The sequence below is a fragment of the Amblyraja radiata genome, chromosome 7 (genome assembly GCF_010909765.2).
Source record: "Amblyraja radiata isolate CabotCenter1 chromosome 7, sAmbRad1.1.pri, whole genome shotgun sequence".
Classification (NCBI taxonomy): Eukaryota; Metazoa; Chordata; class Chondrichthyes; order Rajiformes; family Rajidae; genus Amblyraja; species Amblyraja radiata.
In genome coordinates this window covers 21,761,179-21,779,278 of record NC_045962.1, presented here as the reverse complement: position 1 = coordinate 21,779,278, position 18,100 = coordinate 21,761,179, and the positions used below count along the sequence as shown (strand labels likewise).

Here is an 18,100-nt window from a genome sequence, read left to right as displayed (position 1 = left end):
ATTTTGCTCAATTTGACTGTCCTGTCAACACATTTTTTTGTTCTTGAGGAATTCATTTGATTTTTCCAAAATGCAGCCTAATGTTTCCATTGCACTCTCTGATTAAAGACGAAACATATTCAGACGTCACCAGAGGCATTTAGCATGTTCCTCCTCGATCTGTGGGTGGTTGGCATGTGAATCTGTGAACTGTTTTCCCACTTAATTGAAGGTCTCGTACTTGCCTCAAATTACAGGAAGGAGTGAGCGGCCTGACATTTCAACCTGAGCCAAACCAGGAGGGTTCCACACAGAGGCCCTGAATTGGGGGTGGGTGGGGGGGGGGGGATAACAATTATTTAGCTTCAGTTTTTTCAGCTCAGCAGCATAATGTGTGGCGCTGGAATAAGTTAATTTCCACACCAATCAGTGAAGTGGATTTGTACAGAAATCCACTCTGACAAATATGAGAAAAGCAAGAGCTTCCTGAGTTCAGCTTATCAATAATTAACAGTGCATCAGCAAAGTCCAAAGGGAGCTTATATTGCACATTTGAGTAGACTGCTAATAATATATAGTAGATGGGTTGGTGCATTCAAATCCCACGACACAAAGCCATTCAAGTCCAGCATTGCATTTTAAATGAGCCTGTGGATAAATGCGTGGCTATTGTGGAGTTGGGCGAGTGTACAATTAGCTCATTGTTTCTGATGGTTTACACAGAGGGAACTGGAGGATTGCAGGAGCAAAGGCGAAACATTCCCCTGGATGTGTAATGAGGGAGTTGCTGAGCACAGTAGATGCAGCTTAGAGGACCTTCATTCGCTCACTGGGAGACTTCCAGACAGGCTGCTATTGTGTTCCTTTAAGGAGTGTGACGGTGGATAACAACAGTAGCTCATTTCTGCTTTCAGAATTGACAGAGTCTCCGGTGCTAGAGAATGGAGTCAAACAGTCCAAAGAAGATTCAATTTGCTGTGCCGTTATTTCAAAGTCATTTAGATCCAGAGGCAGCTGAGCAGGTAATACAGCAAGCTAACCTTTCACAATATATTTGAACAATGTGGGAATTTGATTTCAAATTTGCATTTGTGCATGTTGAAGCATGTCTTATTTTAAATCATTGTCATTTTTTTGTTCTGCCACTGTATTGTATTAAACAATGAAAATGGCTTATCTTAAAAGTTTGAGAGTAGCTAAAATAATTAGTTCTGTTTTGGTTGTTCTTTTTACAGATAAGAAGGCGAAGACCTACTCCAGCATCACTGGTTATTCTTAATGAATCTTCACCAGGTATTAAAATTAATTTGATTCGAGTAAATAATAGATTCTGTGTGGTGGAGCGGCTGAGCTAATCTTAGTGATTTTTCTAAGATATTACTGCCTAAGTGCAAATGAAAGAGATTAATCACTTTTATTAATGCACTGGATTGTTGTAGTATTGATGCAAACGGTGTGTGAAATAACTTTTTTTAAAGCTTATTTGGAGACTTAATACACAATATGCAAACTGATTTGCCAAAATTGGGTTCAAACCTCTACTACCTAAACGTTACTTCACATGTTTAAGGTCGGAGATCCCCCTCCACCCCGTCTCCCCTCTCCCCCACCGCATTTTACAGCCAGTTATCTCTGATCTGTTATCATCAATAAAAGAGAAGCCTATTGACAAAGACAGTCGATGCCATCAGCATGTATGTAAGGAACCAATGATGTTTTTGGACTCAAGGTTACGTGGTATTCTGCCCACCTGGATCATTTTAAGCCGCCTCATCCAGTATGTTCGTGGGCTGGGAAACCAGTGTGCTTGGACGTATGAGAAGAGCTGGCAGAAAGCTGAATGCTCTCTGCTTTTCTGCAGCTGCCCCCCACATTTGTTACACTGTGTACCGTTGTACTCTGCCCCTGTGGATTGTAGGCAGAGCACCAGGTAAAGAAATCTGGCTCCGCAAAAATTGGCAGTGGCTAATATTTGAAGTCTTTACTGATATTGTGTACACATACCTTATGCCCTTGAGTGCTCTTTAATTGAGCAATATGATACTTCTCTGGAAAATTTCATTAAAAATCAGCTTCAATGTTATTAGTCCCCAGCCCTGTCCTTGTGTGGAGTAGTGTATGCACACATATGTTGTTTGCTGAGAAATAAAACAGATTTGTCAGCATTTTTCTATTGAGCACAATGAATGTCATAAATGTTTGTCAGAAGCAAACTGAAGCCATCCGGAAGCAGGCAGTAGAGGAACAATGCTCTCAGGAAATGAGTCATAAGTTAAATCACTGCGGGAGTGATAGGGCAGCATTATGAGCTCTATATAATGCAATATCAGGTTCCATCACACTGTTTGCAATGAGGTTAAAGTTTGCTCTCTTGAACTCACTGAAGGCCTTTTAGTATCATGTGAAGCCTTTATTGATGCATTTGGATCAAATGATCAGAGGAATCAAGGACTTTGCACAGAAGTCTTCAGGTTTTAGTTATGAGCGGTCTGCTAATCTATTTGAAGTTATTAAGTACCTCTGAACATTCAATGTCAGTTAGAAGATTGAACAGAGAAAAGTACAGCACAAGAAGAGGTTCAGGCCCTGTGAGCCACAGTGTCTGTGCTGAGCTAATCACATCTGCCACCACATATCCACATCCCTCCAATCCCTGCATATCTATATGCCTATCTAAAAGCCTCGTAAACGCCACTGTCGTATCCGTATTCCATGTTCTTGGAGTTATTGTAACGATGATCATATTCTCAGTTTGCCAATCACTGGAAAAATTGTTCGGCAAGTCTCCAATAGTCCAGGTCACAAAGCAAATACAATTCTTGTGCAGAAACAAAGAACTGCTGATGCTGCGAATACACAAAAGAACACAAAGCGCTGGAGTAACTCAACGGCTCAGGCAGCATCCCTGGAGAATATGGATAACATACATATTTTTGTGCTGATGATACTCTAATTCCATTTGCCTTTCTCTTTTTTTAGTTCTGTTTCTCTTCTCGATTCATACATTTCCTTACATCTTAGTCTTTCCTAATTCTGTTCTCTCCACCCTTCCTTTTGCATCCTCATGCATCATGCATGTGCTCTACAATTTATTGACTGCACACCTCTTAATGTTTTGAGGGTTAAATGGTCCGCAAGATGACCAATAGTTTACAACCAGAGGGCAAGCAATGTAAACCTGTGTGTGTTTTACCATATAAGAGTTTATGAAGCAAATGAAGGACAGGTGCCGCACATGAGCTGTGGATGGTCCCTCGGCTGATATTGCTAACAGTAGCACAGTAGTGCAGAGGGCGGCACAGTGGTGCAGTGGTAGAATTGTTGCCTTACAGCGCCAAAGACCCAGGCTCAATTCTGACCATGGGTGCTGTCTGTATGGAGTTTGTATATTCTCCCCGTGACTGCGTGGGTTTCTCTGGGTGTTCCGGTTTCCTCCCACATTCTGAAGGCATGCAGGTTAATTGGTGTCTGTCCCTAGTGTGTAGGATTGAACTGGTGATCATTGGGAAGCATGTACTCGGTGGGCCGAAGGGCCTGTTTCCATGCCAAATCTCTGAATTAAACTAAATCAAACATTGAAGGTGAGTTTTATTGACTATTAAAAATAATCTCTCGCTACTTACATCGCCCAAACCTGGCACAATTCTGATCAGCCCAATTTAATTTATAAACGTTGGCTAAAATTGGCTCGCGTGGGAATTTCACTTCCTGATGTCTCAGAATTCAAAAATAAAAACGTTCACACCTTCAGCATGTGGCAGAGATATTTCAAAGGCATCAAAGGTATCAAAGGTATCAAAGGTATCAAAGGTATCAAAGGTATTTTATTAGTCACATTCACATACACCAAGGTGTAGTGAAGTGAAATGCTTTTTGCCATTTTGCAGCACACAAAAAAAGAATACAGACATAACACCAATGAGAGTCTTAACACATAGAACATCCCCCACAATGGCTCCCACCATGAGGGAAGGCACAAAGTCCAGTCCCCAACCCCAGTTCACCCATAGTCGGGCCCATTGAGGCCTCCACAGTTGCCTCTATGGAGGCCCGATGTTCCTGGCCGTTCTTGCCGGGTGATGTTGCTCCGGCGTCGGGAGAGTCCTCCCAGCGGCCTGGGAACCCCGGAATGGCCGCTTCCGCACTGGAGGCCGCGGCTTCCGAAGCCAACAAGGCCGCGCCGGTTGGAGCTCCACAACTGGCGATCTCGTCGTGAGATCCCAGGCTCCCGGTGTACAGTTCAGCGCCGCCGCCCGCAGCTGGCCGCTACACAGACCCGCAGCTCCGCGATGTTGTTCCCGGCGGTCTCAGCTCACCGGAGCTCCAGCGCGGCGACCCAGGCAAGGCATCGCCCGCTCTGCGATAGTGCTCCAGTGCTGTGCCGCCACCGAAAGCCGCGGTTCTGGGCGGTCCCCGACAGGAAACGCCGCTCCAGGCCCGCTGGTAGGCCGCGAGGACGGGTCGAAGCTGCAGCCCAGAGAAAAGCTGCCTCTCCGACCAGGTAGGGACCCTGAAAGGTAGTTTCCCCCTTCCCCCCCACCCCCCACATAAAAAAGTCTAGACCTCCAACAAAACACTTTAACTAACTTAAAATAAAAATAAAGGATGAAAAAACAGACAGCTGCTGGCTGGGCAGCCATGCACAGGACAGCTAATGTAGTGTTTCTTGAAGTGTAGTTGCAGATATGATAATGGAAGAACAGCAGCTAACTTGTACCCTGCAAGCTTGAACAAGCTGCAATGTGATAATGGCCAATTTTGTTTTTTCATGTTGGTTAAAGTATAGATAATGGTGAGGACACCTCGCGTAGCTCACCACTCCTTTGACATAACGCCTTGGATTCTGTTACAATCACCCAGCAGAGCAGATGGAAGCCCAGTATGAATCTCCTTGAAAGACCTCACCTCCAGCAGTGTACCATTCTATTATTATATTTAGAATGAACCGGCTTCACTCAGTGTGTGCAACTCTCCAGCGTATCACTAGAATTTCCAGGCAACAAATGCTGACTTAGATAGGCTAACAACAACATAGGGTATAGGGTGGCACGGTGGTGCAGCGGTAGAGTTGCTGCCTTACAACGCTTGCTGCGCCGGAGACCCGGGTTCGATTCCGACTACGGGTGCTGTCTGTACAGAGTTTGTACTTTCTCTCCGTGACCAGCGTGGGTTTTCTCCGAGCATTTCGGTTTCCTCCCACAATCCAAAGACGTACAAGTATGCAAGTTATTTGGCTTGGTATAAGTGTAAATTGTCCCTGGTGTGTGTAGGATAGTGTTACTGTGCGGGGATCGCTGGTCGGCGCGGACCTGGTGGGCCGAAGGGCACTGTTTCCGCGCAGTATTTCTAAACTAAACTAAATTAAAAAACAGGCTAACTTACATTAAAAGATATAATATCTTGCTCTTTATAATTAGATTATGTATCTTACAATAAATACAGAACTTTCACTATTAGACAATCCTAAAATGACAGCGCAACAGACATGATGAGGCTTCTATTTAGGAACGATCGTAAAATGTGAGCTGTATTAACAGACTGACTTCTGAGATCATGCCGTAAGTTTTCTATACTTGAAAAGACTGTCAATATTGCCCATCTAGATTATCACATTAAATAATATATATCCACTTAAATGCTAGACGGTTCTATAAAAGGTCACTGAGCCTATATCACAAAAGGAGAAGGAAATTTGACAAATAGAGTACAGGTAATCTTCAACTTCCAAAAATAAAGACAAATATCATGAATCATGGTTTGACAAAAACAAGTTGTATCTGCAGACAAAAAAAAACTGCAGATGAAGGAATCATGAGCAAAACACAAAGTGATTCAGGCAGCATTTGGGTAGGGATTGGACAGGCGATGTTTCAGGTTGGGACCCATCTTCAGATTGATTGGAGTAGGGTGGAGAAAGCTGGAAAAGAGAGGTGGGGCAGGATAAAGCCTGGCAAGTGATAGGTGGATAGACTCAAAATGCTGGAGTAACTCAGCGGGACAGGCAGCATCTCTGGATAGAAGGAATGGGTTACGGAGTTAGTGGTGGATAGACTCAAAATGCTGGAGTAACTCAGCGGGACAGGCAGCATCTCTGGATAGAAGGAATGGGTTACGGAGTCACTCCAGCATTTTGTGTCTGCCAATTCCTTCTATCCAGAGATGCTGCCTGTCCCGCAGAGTTACTCCAACATTTTGTGTCTATCTTCGGTGTAAGACGATCTGCAGCATCTGCAGTTCCTTCCTGCACAATGGATACAGGTGAGGGAGTGTTGATTGGCAGATTAGTGGAGTCAGTGACAAAGGTTAGAGATGAAAAGGAGACAAAGGGTGAGGGTAAGAGAGGAATTCTGTAAAATTGTATCTTTATAAATAAAAATAAGGTTAAATAATTTATAGAATTACGGTGACAGTACAATTACTTTGGTCTCTGAAATTAGGTACATTCAATTCATGACAATGTAGCCAGAATTATACCAGAATGATACTGGAATTACCACCAGAATTGTTGCCTGACAGCACCAAAGACCTGGGTTCAATCCTGACCAAAGCTGCTTCCTGTACGGAGCTTGTACATTCTCCCTGTAACCTGCATGGGTTTTCGCCGGGTGCTCTGGTTTCCTCCCACACTTTATAGACGTACAGGTTTGTAGGCTAATTGGCTTGGTAAAATAGTAAATTGTCCCTAGTGTGTAGGATTGTGTAAGTGCGCAGGGATCGCTGGCTGGCGCGGACTCGGTGGGCCGAAGGGCCTATTTCCACGCTGCATCGCTAAACTAAACTAAAGTAATTCTAACTGTATTCCATTCAGGATGTCCCAAGTGTTTTGTTGTCAGCTGGATAATTTTGAAAGTCAGATATTATTGTTCGAAACTGTTTGAGAAATGCTAGCTCACTGTAGAAGATAAAAACTTATGGTGGAGAAGGTTACATGGTGGCATGGATGGAAGATTGGCTGGATGGCAGGAAACAAAGAGTGGACGTGGGCAGGCCTTTTCTTTATTTGGCAAGCTGCAGTAGGAAGAGTGCTAAAGGGACAAAGTCTCTTACTTACATTCTTTGGATGAAATGCAGTGGTCACTGCATTTGTTGATGACGCAAAGAGGGGTTAGGATACTGAGCTGTGAAGAGGACATAGGGAGGCTATGGAGGAATGTAGACAGGTAGATTCCGTGGACAAAGATCTTGTAAATGGAGAATAATGTAGAAAAAGTATAATTGTTCATTTTAGCAGGAAAATAAAATAAAATATGTGCATGGCAAGAGTTCTGAGATGCAAAGATAGTCCTAAAGCCTGATTTGCAAAAGGCCAGTCTTGCAAATACTGCAAGATATTAGGAAGGGAGGAATGTTGTTTTTGTGAGCGGAATTGAAAGATTGTCCTTCGGTTTTATGGGGTATTGATGTGACCACATGTGATGTCCTCCATATAAGAAAGAGAAAGGGAAATGGATGGAAGCGATTCAGAGAAGGTCTACTGGGCTGATATAAACATATTCATATATCTATGAATACGTATATAGAAGATATGTATGAACAGCTGGACTGATATCTGAAATGGGCGATTAAGAGGCAAGGTTAGACGAGCTAGACAAGTGACAGCAGCAAAAAGCAAACTGTTAGAAGAAACCAAAGTCAAATAGCACCTTCGGAGGCAGAATAATTGTCAGCGTATCAATTTGAGTTTCTGCATCGGGACTGAAATAGCATCTGGTGGATTTGGAAGAATGAGAGGAAGCTTGATTGAACATATAAGATCTTGAGGGGTCATGGCAGGGTGAATGTGGAGAGATTGTTACCTCTTTTGGCAGAATGTAGAAGTTTGGGGTCACTCTTTAAAAATAAGACAGGTATGGGGAAATATTAGTTCATGTAGATGATAATTCTTTAGGACTCATTTCTTCAAGCTGCATTGGAAGCAGAGTCTTTGAATGCTTTTAATGTAGAGGTAGATAGAGTGGTAACAGGTAAAGAGTGAAAGGTGACTGATGGGGGACGCCAAAGCCTTGTTGATTTGTGGAGCTGGTTTGAGAGGCCAACTCCTGCCCCCAATTTGTATATTCATAGATCGACGTGTGAAAGTGAAGTTTTGGCTAGAGTACCTGGATAATTCTTGTAGTCTCATGCAAAATAGTGCCATGAAACCATGTACTAGCTGATCTCAGAGAGTGACTAAATGGGATAGCAGATAGGTCATGGATTAAATGTAACTTTCAGGATACCAGCTCTCCAGATATGTGACCCTGATTATTTGTAAAACTGAACGTGCTACAAAGTCGTGAATGCAATGTACTACATTTCAGAGGCCGAATTAATTATACCGTCACCATTATTTTAGTGAGGAATGACATTTCTTGGCAAGCACCTCCAACAGTGTGGCACATATTTTGTATGGCAATTAAATGTTAGCCAGGATTTTGGTGCTCACTTCCCTGATGCGGGGCTTAAAATCATAAGCTAAGCCTGAGTTATCAATAAGAAGTTAGATCGAGCTCTAGGGGCTAGTGGAATCAAGGGATATGGGAGAAGGCAGGCACGGGTTATTGATTGGGGACGATCAGCCATGATCACTATGAATGGTGGTGCTGGCTCGAAGGGCCGAATGGCCTCCTCCTGCACCTATTTTCTATGTCTATGTCTATAAGAAAACATTTGTAATAAATTGCAGCAATATCTAATAATATGTTGTATAGAAGTTGGGAAGTCATGTTGCTGATGGATTGAGCATTAAAGATTGGGAAGTCATGCATAGCTGTGTAAAACTTTAGTTGGGTCACATATGGAAAACTATGGGCAGGTCTGGTCACCACATTGTCAGACAGATGTGAAGCTTTGGAGAAGTTCATGAGGATTGTGGGCTCCTATAATATCGGCAAGACCAAGCGTACTTGGTGATTGTTTCGCGGAACACGTATACAGGCCGACGCAATCTCCCAGTTGCCAAACATTCTAACTCCCCTCCCCATCCCCATACTGACCTTTCTGTCCTGGGCCTCCTCCACTGTCAGAGTGAGGCCACGTGCAAATTTGAGGAACAGCACCTCATATTTTGCTTGGGCAGTCTACATTGATTTCTCTAATTTCAAGTAACTCCTGCATTCCCTCTTCTCCCCTACAGCCCCCCCCCCCTTCCCAACCCTAGTCATCCTGCCAGTTCCCATGGTCGCATCCTTTTTATTGCACCTTCCCCAGCCAACAATGGGCCATTGAGGTCATCTGTTGTCGGCCCTGATTTGTTCTGCCCTTTTCTCGACTCCAGTTTATCCCCCCCCCCCCACCTCTACTTTAAGTCTGAAGAAGGGTTCTGACCCGAAACGCCACCTATTATTTTATTATTTTTCTCCAGAGATGCTGCCAGACCTGCAGAATTACTCTCGCATTTTGTGTCCATCTTCACTTGGGTCTTGCCAGGATTTGAAAAACGTTCAAAGACTCTGCTTCCAATACAGCCTGAAAAAAATAGTTCCAAAAGACTGATGACCAGAAAAAATGACCCATTTACCCTTCTATGCCTCATATTTAAAGAATACCCCCAACTTCCTCGGGTTGGACAAACTTAGATTATTTTCTCTGGAACTTTGAAGGCTGAAGGGGAACTTGACTGAACTCTCAAAAATCACAACAGGAAACAATAGGGTAGGTAATCTACTTATTATGAGTCTTATGCCCCGAGCAGAAATGTAAAATAACTTACGAGTAGGCATACATTTACACTGCGAGGGGGAAAGTTTAAACAAGATTTGCGAGGGAAGTATTTTATACAGAGAATGGTAGTGCCCACTATGCACTACCAGGGGAGATGGTAGAACAAATGCGACAGAGGCATTGAGACAGGATCATGAACAGGTGGTTAACAAAGAGATGCAAACCTACTTTCATTTCACTGCACATCTCGTATGTGTATGTGACAAATAAACTTGACTTGACTTGACTTGACTTGTGCAGACATATGGGATTATGGAGATTGGCATTGTGGTCACCGCAGACATGATGGGCTGAACAGCCTGTCCCTGTGCAGTACTGTTCTATGTTCTATCCATAATCTGCACAGTGACACAGCAGTAGAGTTTAGTTTAGTTTAGTTTAGAGATACAGCATTGAAACAGGCCACTCGGCCCACCGAGTCCGCACCGACCAGCAATCCCTGCACATTAACATTATCCTACACACACTAGGGACTATTTACACTTATACCAAGCCAATTAACCTACAAACCTGTACGTCTTTGGAGTGTGGGAGGAAACCGAAGATCTCGGAGAAAACCCAAGCGGTCACGGGGAGAACTAACAAACTGCTTACAGACAGCACGCGTAGTCAGGATCGAACCCGGGTCTCAGGCGCTGCAAGTGCTGTAAGGCAGCAACTCTACCGGTGTGCCACCGTGCCGCCCATTATTGCTGTTTTACAGTGCCAGACATCCGGGTATGATCCTGACTACGGGTGCTGACTGTAGGGTGTTTGCACATTCTCCCTATGACCTGCACCGGTTTCCTCCCACACCCCAAAGACATACAGGTTTGTAGGTTAATCAGCTTTAGTAAAAATTGTAATTGTCTCTAGTGTGTTGGACAATGCTACAGTGTGGGATGATCGCTGGTCTGCACGGACTCAGTGGGCTGAAGGTCCTGTTTCCACATGGTCTCACTAAAGTCTAAAGTCTAGCTCTCACTGAAATGCAAATGTAAATCTCTGCCACACCATGTTCTGAACATGGAGAGGTGAATGGGAAAATCTGAATCATTGTACATATAGTTCTCGTCCGCTATTAATAGTGGCTGAGAGTTTGTTGATTTAAATAATGCTGTTCTCCAAGCCAAAGAAGGCAGCTGTTTTGGGGGCAATGGAAAATAGAAAACTCCCAACCAAAAATTCTCCTTACATTTAAAATGAATCAAATCCAATTGAAAGATCTTTGGAAAAAATAACATAGTTAATATCTAATTGGAAATGTATTGACACAATTTTTTACGCAAAAAACACAGAGTATTGGAGTAACCCAGCAGGTCAGGCAGCATCAATGGAGGTCATGGATAGGTGACGCTTTGGGTCCGGACTCCTTCTCAGATTGATTGTAGTGGGGGAGAAAGCTGGAAGAGAGGTGGAGGCAGACAAAGGCAGACAAGTGATTGTTGGATACAGGTGAGGAGGGTTGTCCTGACACAAAGTGCCAACTGACCATTCCCTCCACAGATGCTGACTGACCTGCTGAATTCCTCCACCACTATTTTTGTTTTGCTCAAGAGTCCAGGACTTGCAGTTTTTCTGTTGATACAATTGCTTGGACTATTTTTTCTGGAGTATTGGAGTCATGAATAGGGATTGCAGTGGCTGGTTTATTCTGAAGATAGACACAAAATGCTGGTATAACTCAGCGGGTCAGCCAGCATCTCTGGAGAAAAGGAATAGGTGATGTTTCGTGTCAGAACCCTTCTTCAGACTGTCTGAAGAGCGGTCTCAACCCGAAACATCACTTGATGCCTGACCCACAAAATAAGGGAGAGCAGCAGGAGGAACTTGGCGGGTCAGGCAGCAACTGGGGAGGGAAATAGACAGTCCATGCCTCGGGTCAAGTTCCTTCATCCAGACTAGATGAAGGGTCTCGACCCAAAATGTTGACAGGCCATTTCCCCCCACAGATGTTGCTTGACTTGCTGAGTTTATTCTCCTTTTCTTGCTAATGCCATAATATATTCATTTCAAATGTGTCTTCTTCCTTCCATTTGTAAACCTGCTCAAATGTTAATCTGTACAGTCACTATGGTTTCAAGCCTCAGCTTTATACGTATTAAAAAGTTGATTGTTTAAATATTTAAAAAAAATAAAAAACATTTTAATGCCAATTATCCCAAAGTAACTGCATGGTAAAATGAAATAAAATACTGGTTTTAAAAAACTTCTGGACCAATGTTTTACAGTTTTAGAAAATATCAAAATCTTTTTTTGGATACAATGCAATATTGTGAACAAAATGAATTTCGGCTGTGCTATTAAAATTTGTTTGGTTTTCCTGGTCTTTTATTTAGCCACTGATTATTTACCCTGACACTAATATGTTTCCACCCTTCGTGACATCCCTCCTATGGATGCCGTTCTGATCTATATCACCGGCTGACGGGTCAGGAGAAAATTCCCCAGCATTAATAGTAACAGCCGGGCCCATTTAGCCTGATGTTAGTTTAGCCACCTGAACCAGTTAGTCAGCTGACCAGTTAGTCTAACATCGGTAGTGGGGAAACTGCTAGAATCAGTTATTAAAGATGGGATAGCAGCACATTTGGAAAGTGGTGAAATCATTGGACAAAGTCAGCATGGATTTACGAAAGGTAGATCATGTCTGACGAATCTTATAGAATTTTTCGAGGATGTAACTAGTAGCGTGGATAGGGGAGAACCAATGGATGTGATGTATCTGGACTTCCAGAAGGCTTTCGACAAGGTCCCACATAAGAGATTAGTATACAAACTTAAAGCACACGGCATTGGGGGTTCAGTATTGATGTGGATAGAGAACTGGCTGGCAAACAGGAAGCAAAGAGTAGGAGTAAACGGGTCTTTTTCACAATGGCGGGCAGTGACTAGTGGGGTACCGCAAGGCTCAGTGCTGGGACCCCAGCTATTTACAATATATATTAATGATCTGGATGAGGGAATTGAAGGCAATATCTCCAAGTTTGCGGATGACACAAAGCTGGGGGGCAGTGTTAGCTGTGAGGAGGATGCTAGGTGACTGCAAGGTGACTTGGATAGGCTGGGTGAGTGGGCAAATGTTTGGCAGATGCAGTATAATGTGGATAAATGTGAGGTTATCCATTTTGGTGGCAAAAACAGGAAAGCAGACTATTATCTAAATGGTGGCCGACTAGGAAAAGGGGAGATGCAGCTAGACCTGGGTGTCATGGTACACCAGTCATTGAAAGTAGGCATGCAGGTGCAGCAGGCAGTGAAGAAAGCGAATGGTATGTTAGCTTTCATAGCAAAAGGATTTGAGTATAGGAGCAGGGAGGTTCTACTGCAGTTGTACAGGGTCTTGGCGAGACCACACCTGGAGTATTGCGTACAGTTTTGGTCTCCAAATCTGAGGAAGGACATTATTGCCATAGAGGGAGTGCAGAGAAGGTTCACCAGACTGATTTCTGGGATGTCAGGACTGTCTTATGAAGAAAGACTGGATAGACTTGGTTTATACTCTCTAGAATTTAGGAGATTGAGAGGGGATCTTATAGAAACTTACAAAATTCTTAAGGGGTTGGACAGGCTAGATGCAGGAAGATTGCTCCCGATGTTGGGGAAGTCCAGGACAAGGGGTCACAGCTTAAGGATAAGGGGGAAATCCTTTAAAACCGAGATGAGAAAAAAAATTTTCACACAGAGAGTGGTGAATCTCTGGAACTCTCTGCCTCAGAGGGTAGTTGAGGCCAGTTCATTTGGCTATATTTAAGAGGGAGTTAGATGTGGCCCTTGTGGCTAAGGGGATCAGAGGGTATGGAGAGAAGGCAGGTACGGGATACTGAGTTGGATGATCAGCCATGATCATATTGCAGGCGCGAAGGGCCGAATGGCCTACTCCTGCACCTAATTTCTATGTTTCTATGTTTCTATGTTTCTAACCCTTGTCAACCTAGTCCCTATAAAGCCCAGTGCTTCCAGCCAGGTTTGACAACGTGGGGGCACATCCCTGCTAGCTGTGTACCCCCCTGTTCCAGGTTTGAGGAAGACCGAGCCGTTGGGACAAACACGGAGGCCACTAGTGCCACTGTGTGGTCAAGTCCGGACTGCCGGGAGGAAGCCCTAGACAGCAGTGCCTCTACTGAGGCTAAGACTGAGTGGCTGGGGCAGGCCTGAGATGCCAGTGCCTCTTCCTGCGTATGGACAATGAAGGACTGAGCTCACACAAACAGAGGCAAAGACTGAGCTGCCAGGATTATACAGAAACTGACAGCACTTCTTCAAGCCCAAAGCTGAGCCGCAAGGATAAACCTGAGGCCACCAGCACCTCCTCTCAAGGCAAGGATGAACTGCACGGAGAAACCTGACGTCACCATGCCTCCTACTTTGAGACCAGAACTGATCTGCTGGGACAAGCCCGAGATCGCCAGCCTACCACATGTGCCCTGATGGCGAGGGACAGTGGCCCCGGCTCTCCTGGACTTTTTTTTAACCACTGTAAATAAAAGAATGTGAATTCACACTTCTTCATACGTTCTGGGAGCAGAATTAGGCCACTCGGCCCATCATGTCTACCCTGCCATTCAATTATAGCTCCATCTTTCCCTCTCACTCCCATTTTCCTGCCTTCATACCTTTACTCATCAAGAATCTGTAAACCTCCGCCTTAGAAATATCCACTTACCTGGCCTTCACAGCCATCTGTGGCAAATAATTCCACAGATTTACCACTGTTTGACTAAAAAATGCCTCCCTTTGCTTTCTAAAGGTACGTCCTTTTATTCTGAGGCTATGGCCTCTGGCCCTAGACTTTCCCATTAGTGGAAACATCCTCTCCACGTCCACTCTATCCAAGCCTGTCACAATTCAGTACATTTTAATGAAGGTGTCCCCTCATCCTTCTAAACTCCAGCGAGTACAATGTGTGTCGGTGTGGTCACCTGCTGAACCTGGTGTCATCCCTGATGCACACCTTACATTTCCCACGTCCACCATATTGCCATATTTAATAACAAGGAAATGCAGCTGTTGATTTATACCGATATCTTAATGCTGATTAGATTAAGAAACAAAAGGTTGACGTAACTCAGCAGGTCAGGCAGCATCTCTGGAGAAAATGGATACATGACGTTTCGGGGTGCGGTCTGAAGAAGGATCTCAACCTGAAATGTCACCTCTCCATTTTCCCCAGTGACGCTGCCTGACTTACTGAATTGCTCCAGTCTTTCGTGTCTATCCACCATATTTAGGATTAGAAAGTATTAGATCGTAGGAGAGGTTGGACAGACTTGAATGGTTTCCTCTGGAATGCTGGAAGTTGTGGGTAGATCTGATACAAGTATATAAATTATGAACATCATAGAGTGTTAGACAGTCAGAACCTTTTTTTTCCAGGATGGAAATGTCAAAGACTGAAGGGCCTGGCTTTAATGGTGATGTACTGGGCAAGTTTGTTACACAGAGGCTTGTGGGTGCCTTGACCAGGCTGTCAGGGGTGGTGTTGGAGGCAGATGCAATGGGGGCATGTATAGGCTTTTAGATAGGCACATGGATATGGAGGGATATGGATCATTTACAGGCAAATGAGATTAGTTTATCTTTGCATCATGTTTGGCACAGATGTTGTGGGCCGAAGGGCCTGTTCCTGTGCAGTAGCTTTCCACTTTTTACGCTAACAATCAGGAAACAGCTCAAGATGTCGAACTTGACAAAAAAACGTGGAATTGAGAAATGATACAATGAGGTTGAAGACTTTGTCAGGACAATGAGTTCTGGATTATATCTGACCTGGGAGGGTTTGACATTGAAACCGGATTCAATGTGGAAGAATTCTCTGTTCCTTGACCTCCCTTCCTCCGCTTTGAACAAACATTTCCAATGATCTTGGATGTCAAGCTTTGATTTCATCTGGAAAACAAGTGTAAATTGCATAAACTGTAGATGGGGAGTTGAATAAATCACTAATCTATTTGCACTGTTTTATAACCACAGTGGAATGTGCAGTAAATTTGTAAAGGTTAAATTTTAAAAGAATTGAAATGAGAGACAATTGTTCGGCTCCTCCAGAAGGTTGGAAACCCGCCAGTGTGATATCGTTGAAAAAGAGTGGGAGGCAAAAAAGCTGGTAACTATAGACCGATTGGCCTAAAATCTATTATTGGAAAAATGTTGTATCTATTATTAAGGTGGTAACAGCAGAGCATTTAGACAAAGGGAACTGCAGATGCTGGAATCTTGAGCAGAACGCAAAGTGCAAAACACAAAGTACCTGTACCCAAAATCTAGCCTTTGCTATTTCACTGAGAGGTTAACTCAGTGGGCCAGGCAGCATTTGTGGAAACACAACAGGTCAGGTAGCATCTATTCCGAAGAAGGGTCCCGACCTGAAACGTCACTCATTCATTCCCTCCACACACAGTGCTTGACCCGCTGAGTTCCTCCAGCACTTTGTGTTTTAAATTTGGAAAATCATATTCAGATCTAGGAGAGCCATCATGGCTTCATAAAAGGGGGTACCATGAAACCATAAGGCATACAAGCAGAATTAGGCCAAACCTGTCCTATCCATGTACTTGTCTGGCTGTTTCATAAATGTTGGGATAGTCTCAGCCTCAACTGCCTCCTCTGGCAGCTTGTTTCATACACCAGCCACCCTTTGTGTGTAAAAGTTACCCCTCAGATTCCTATAAAATCTTTTCCCCTTCACCTTATAGCTCACACAAAATGTTTTGCATGATAAGGGCACATATTGTTGGAGTTAATATATTGGCATGGGTAAAAGTTTGTCTAACTTGTGCGATGTCGCGAGGAAAGATAAGGGGTCATTTTCATGTTAGCAGCCTGTCACCAGTGGGGTCATGCAGAACTGCAGCTATTTGCAATGTTTGTTCATTATTTAGCTGAATTTACAGATGACACAGAAGTAGGTGGGAAAACAAGCTGTGAGGAGGAACACAGATACTGATCAGTTCATGAGCGGGTGAAAAGATGGCAAATGGATTATATTGTGGGAAAATGTCAAGTTGTTCATTTGGAAAAGGATGATAAAACAAGATATCTAAATGGAAAACAAAACATGCAGAAAATTGTAGCATAAAGGGATTTGGATTATGAAACACAGAAAGTTACCATATATGTGCTGCAGGTAATCAGAACAACAAATTGAATTTTTTGAGTTTAGTGGGTGACGTTTCGGGTCAAGACCCTTCTTTCAGACTGAAGAAGATTGTCGACACGGAACATCACCCATTGCTTCTCTCCAGAGATGCTGCCGGTCCCACTGAGTTACTCCAGCATTTTGTGTCCATCTTCAAATGACGTCTCGCGCTCCAGAAGGCTGTGCGGGCGCTTGAAGTTGCGCGCGACCGTCGCGCCACAACGCGTCGCATAATTAGCGTGCCAAGGACACGTAAGTGGGACAGGGGCATTAGGTTCAGTCTACCCCATGACAGGAGGGAGAGGAGTTGTACGGTTTGATAGCCACAGGGAAGAAGGATCGCCTGTGGCGTTCTGTCCTGCATCTTGGTGAAACCAGTCTGTTGAAGGTACTCCTCAGGTTGACTAGTGTGTCATGGAGGGGGTGAATTGTATTATCCAGGATGCTCTGCAATTTGAGGAGCATCCTCCCCTTCAAGACCACCTCCCATGAATCCAACTCCGCCCCCAGGATGGAGCCCATCTTCCTGATGAGTTTGTACATATTGCAGTTGTGAAGCATTGCGGGGTGGGACAGAGTAAATGTTGAGAGGATATTTTCCCTCGTGGGGGTCTAAGAACAGCAAGCAGCGTCTCAGAATAGGTGACCAGTTCAAGACAGAGATGAGGAAGAATATCTTCTCTCAAAGTGTTTGAAGCTCTGGAATTGCTTAACAGCTTGGTGAACATTTGTAACATTGTTGGTGTCAGAGACGTGGCGACACTTGTGTACTGCCTAGGTGAGGTCTGCTGTACGATTTTGCAAGTAAAACAAAGCATTTCACTGTACCTAGGTACATGTGACAGTAAAGTATGATTGAAACATTGAAGTGAATCTAGAAAGTTGGACCCTTGACTATCTTCAAATCTCAGATGGATTTTTGATTAGTAAAAATAATTAGCCTAATGGGGAGAGGGTAGGAATGCGGATGAGGAAAGTTGGATGAAGAGAGGTCTTGTGGAATGGTGCAGCGTACTCAAGGGGCTGAATAGCCTGTTCCTATCCCTACTTCTTATGGTCTCTTCCATCCATCCCTTATCATACTTATATTTGGAATGCGCTTCTACCTCTGACTAGTAATGGCGTCGTGTCTTACACCTTCTATCACTTCTGAAGTAGGAATCATTTTGAATAGTCTTATTGATTGAGTCTACTTTATGCCAGATTGTAATTGATTTGAGTAGCTAATAACTTGAAATGTGAAGGATTCGTCTGAATTATGCCAAATAACCAGTTTAATCATGTTTGCATGTTTCCCTATCT

General features: G+C 43.8%; 1 protein-coding gene across 2 annotated transcripts in view; it reads left to right on the top strand.

Annotated features, from left to right (window-relative positions):
* The first annotated feature begins 531 nt into the window (after positions 1 to 531).
* The window catches only part of ppp1r1c (protein phosphatase 1 regulatory inhibitor subunit 1C), a 102,334-nt gene continuing 84,765 nt past the window's right edge, over positions 532 to 18,100 (top strand). Inside the window, exons 1-2 of one of the 2 annotated variants that reach the window (XM_033023823.1) lie at positions 532 to 1,001; positions 1,215 to 1,272. In XM_033023823.1, coding sequence (XP_032879714.1) covers positions 921 to 1,001; positions 1,215 to 1,272 — 139 coding nt within the window. In that variant the 5' untranslated portion in view covers positions 532 to 920. The remainder of the gene's footprint in view (positions 1,002 to 1,214; positions 1,273 to 18,100) is intronic. The other variant, XM_033023824.1, reaches the window with a different exon arrangement.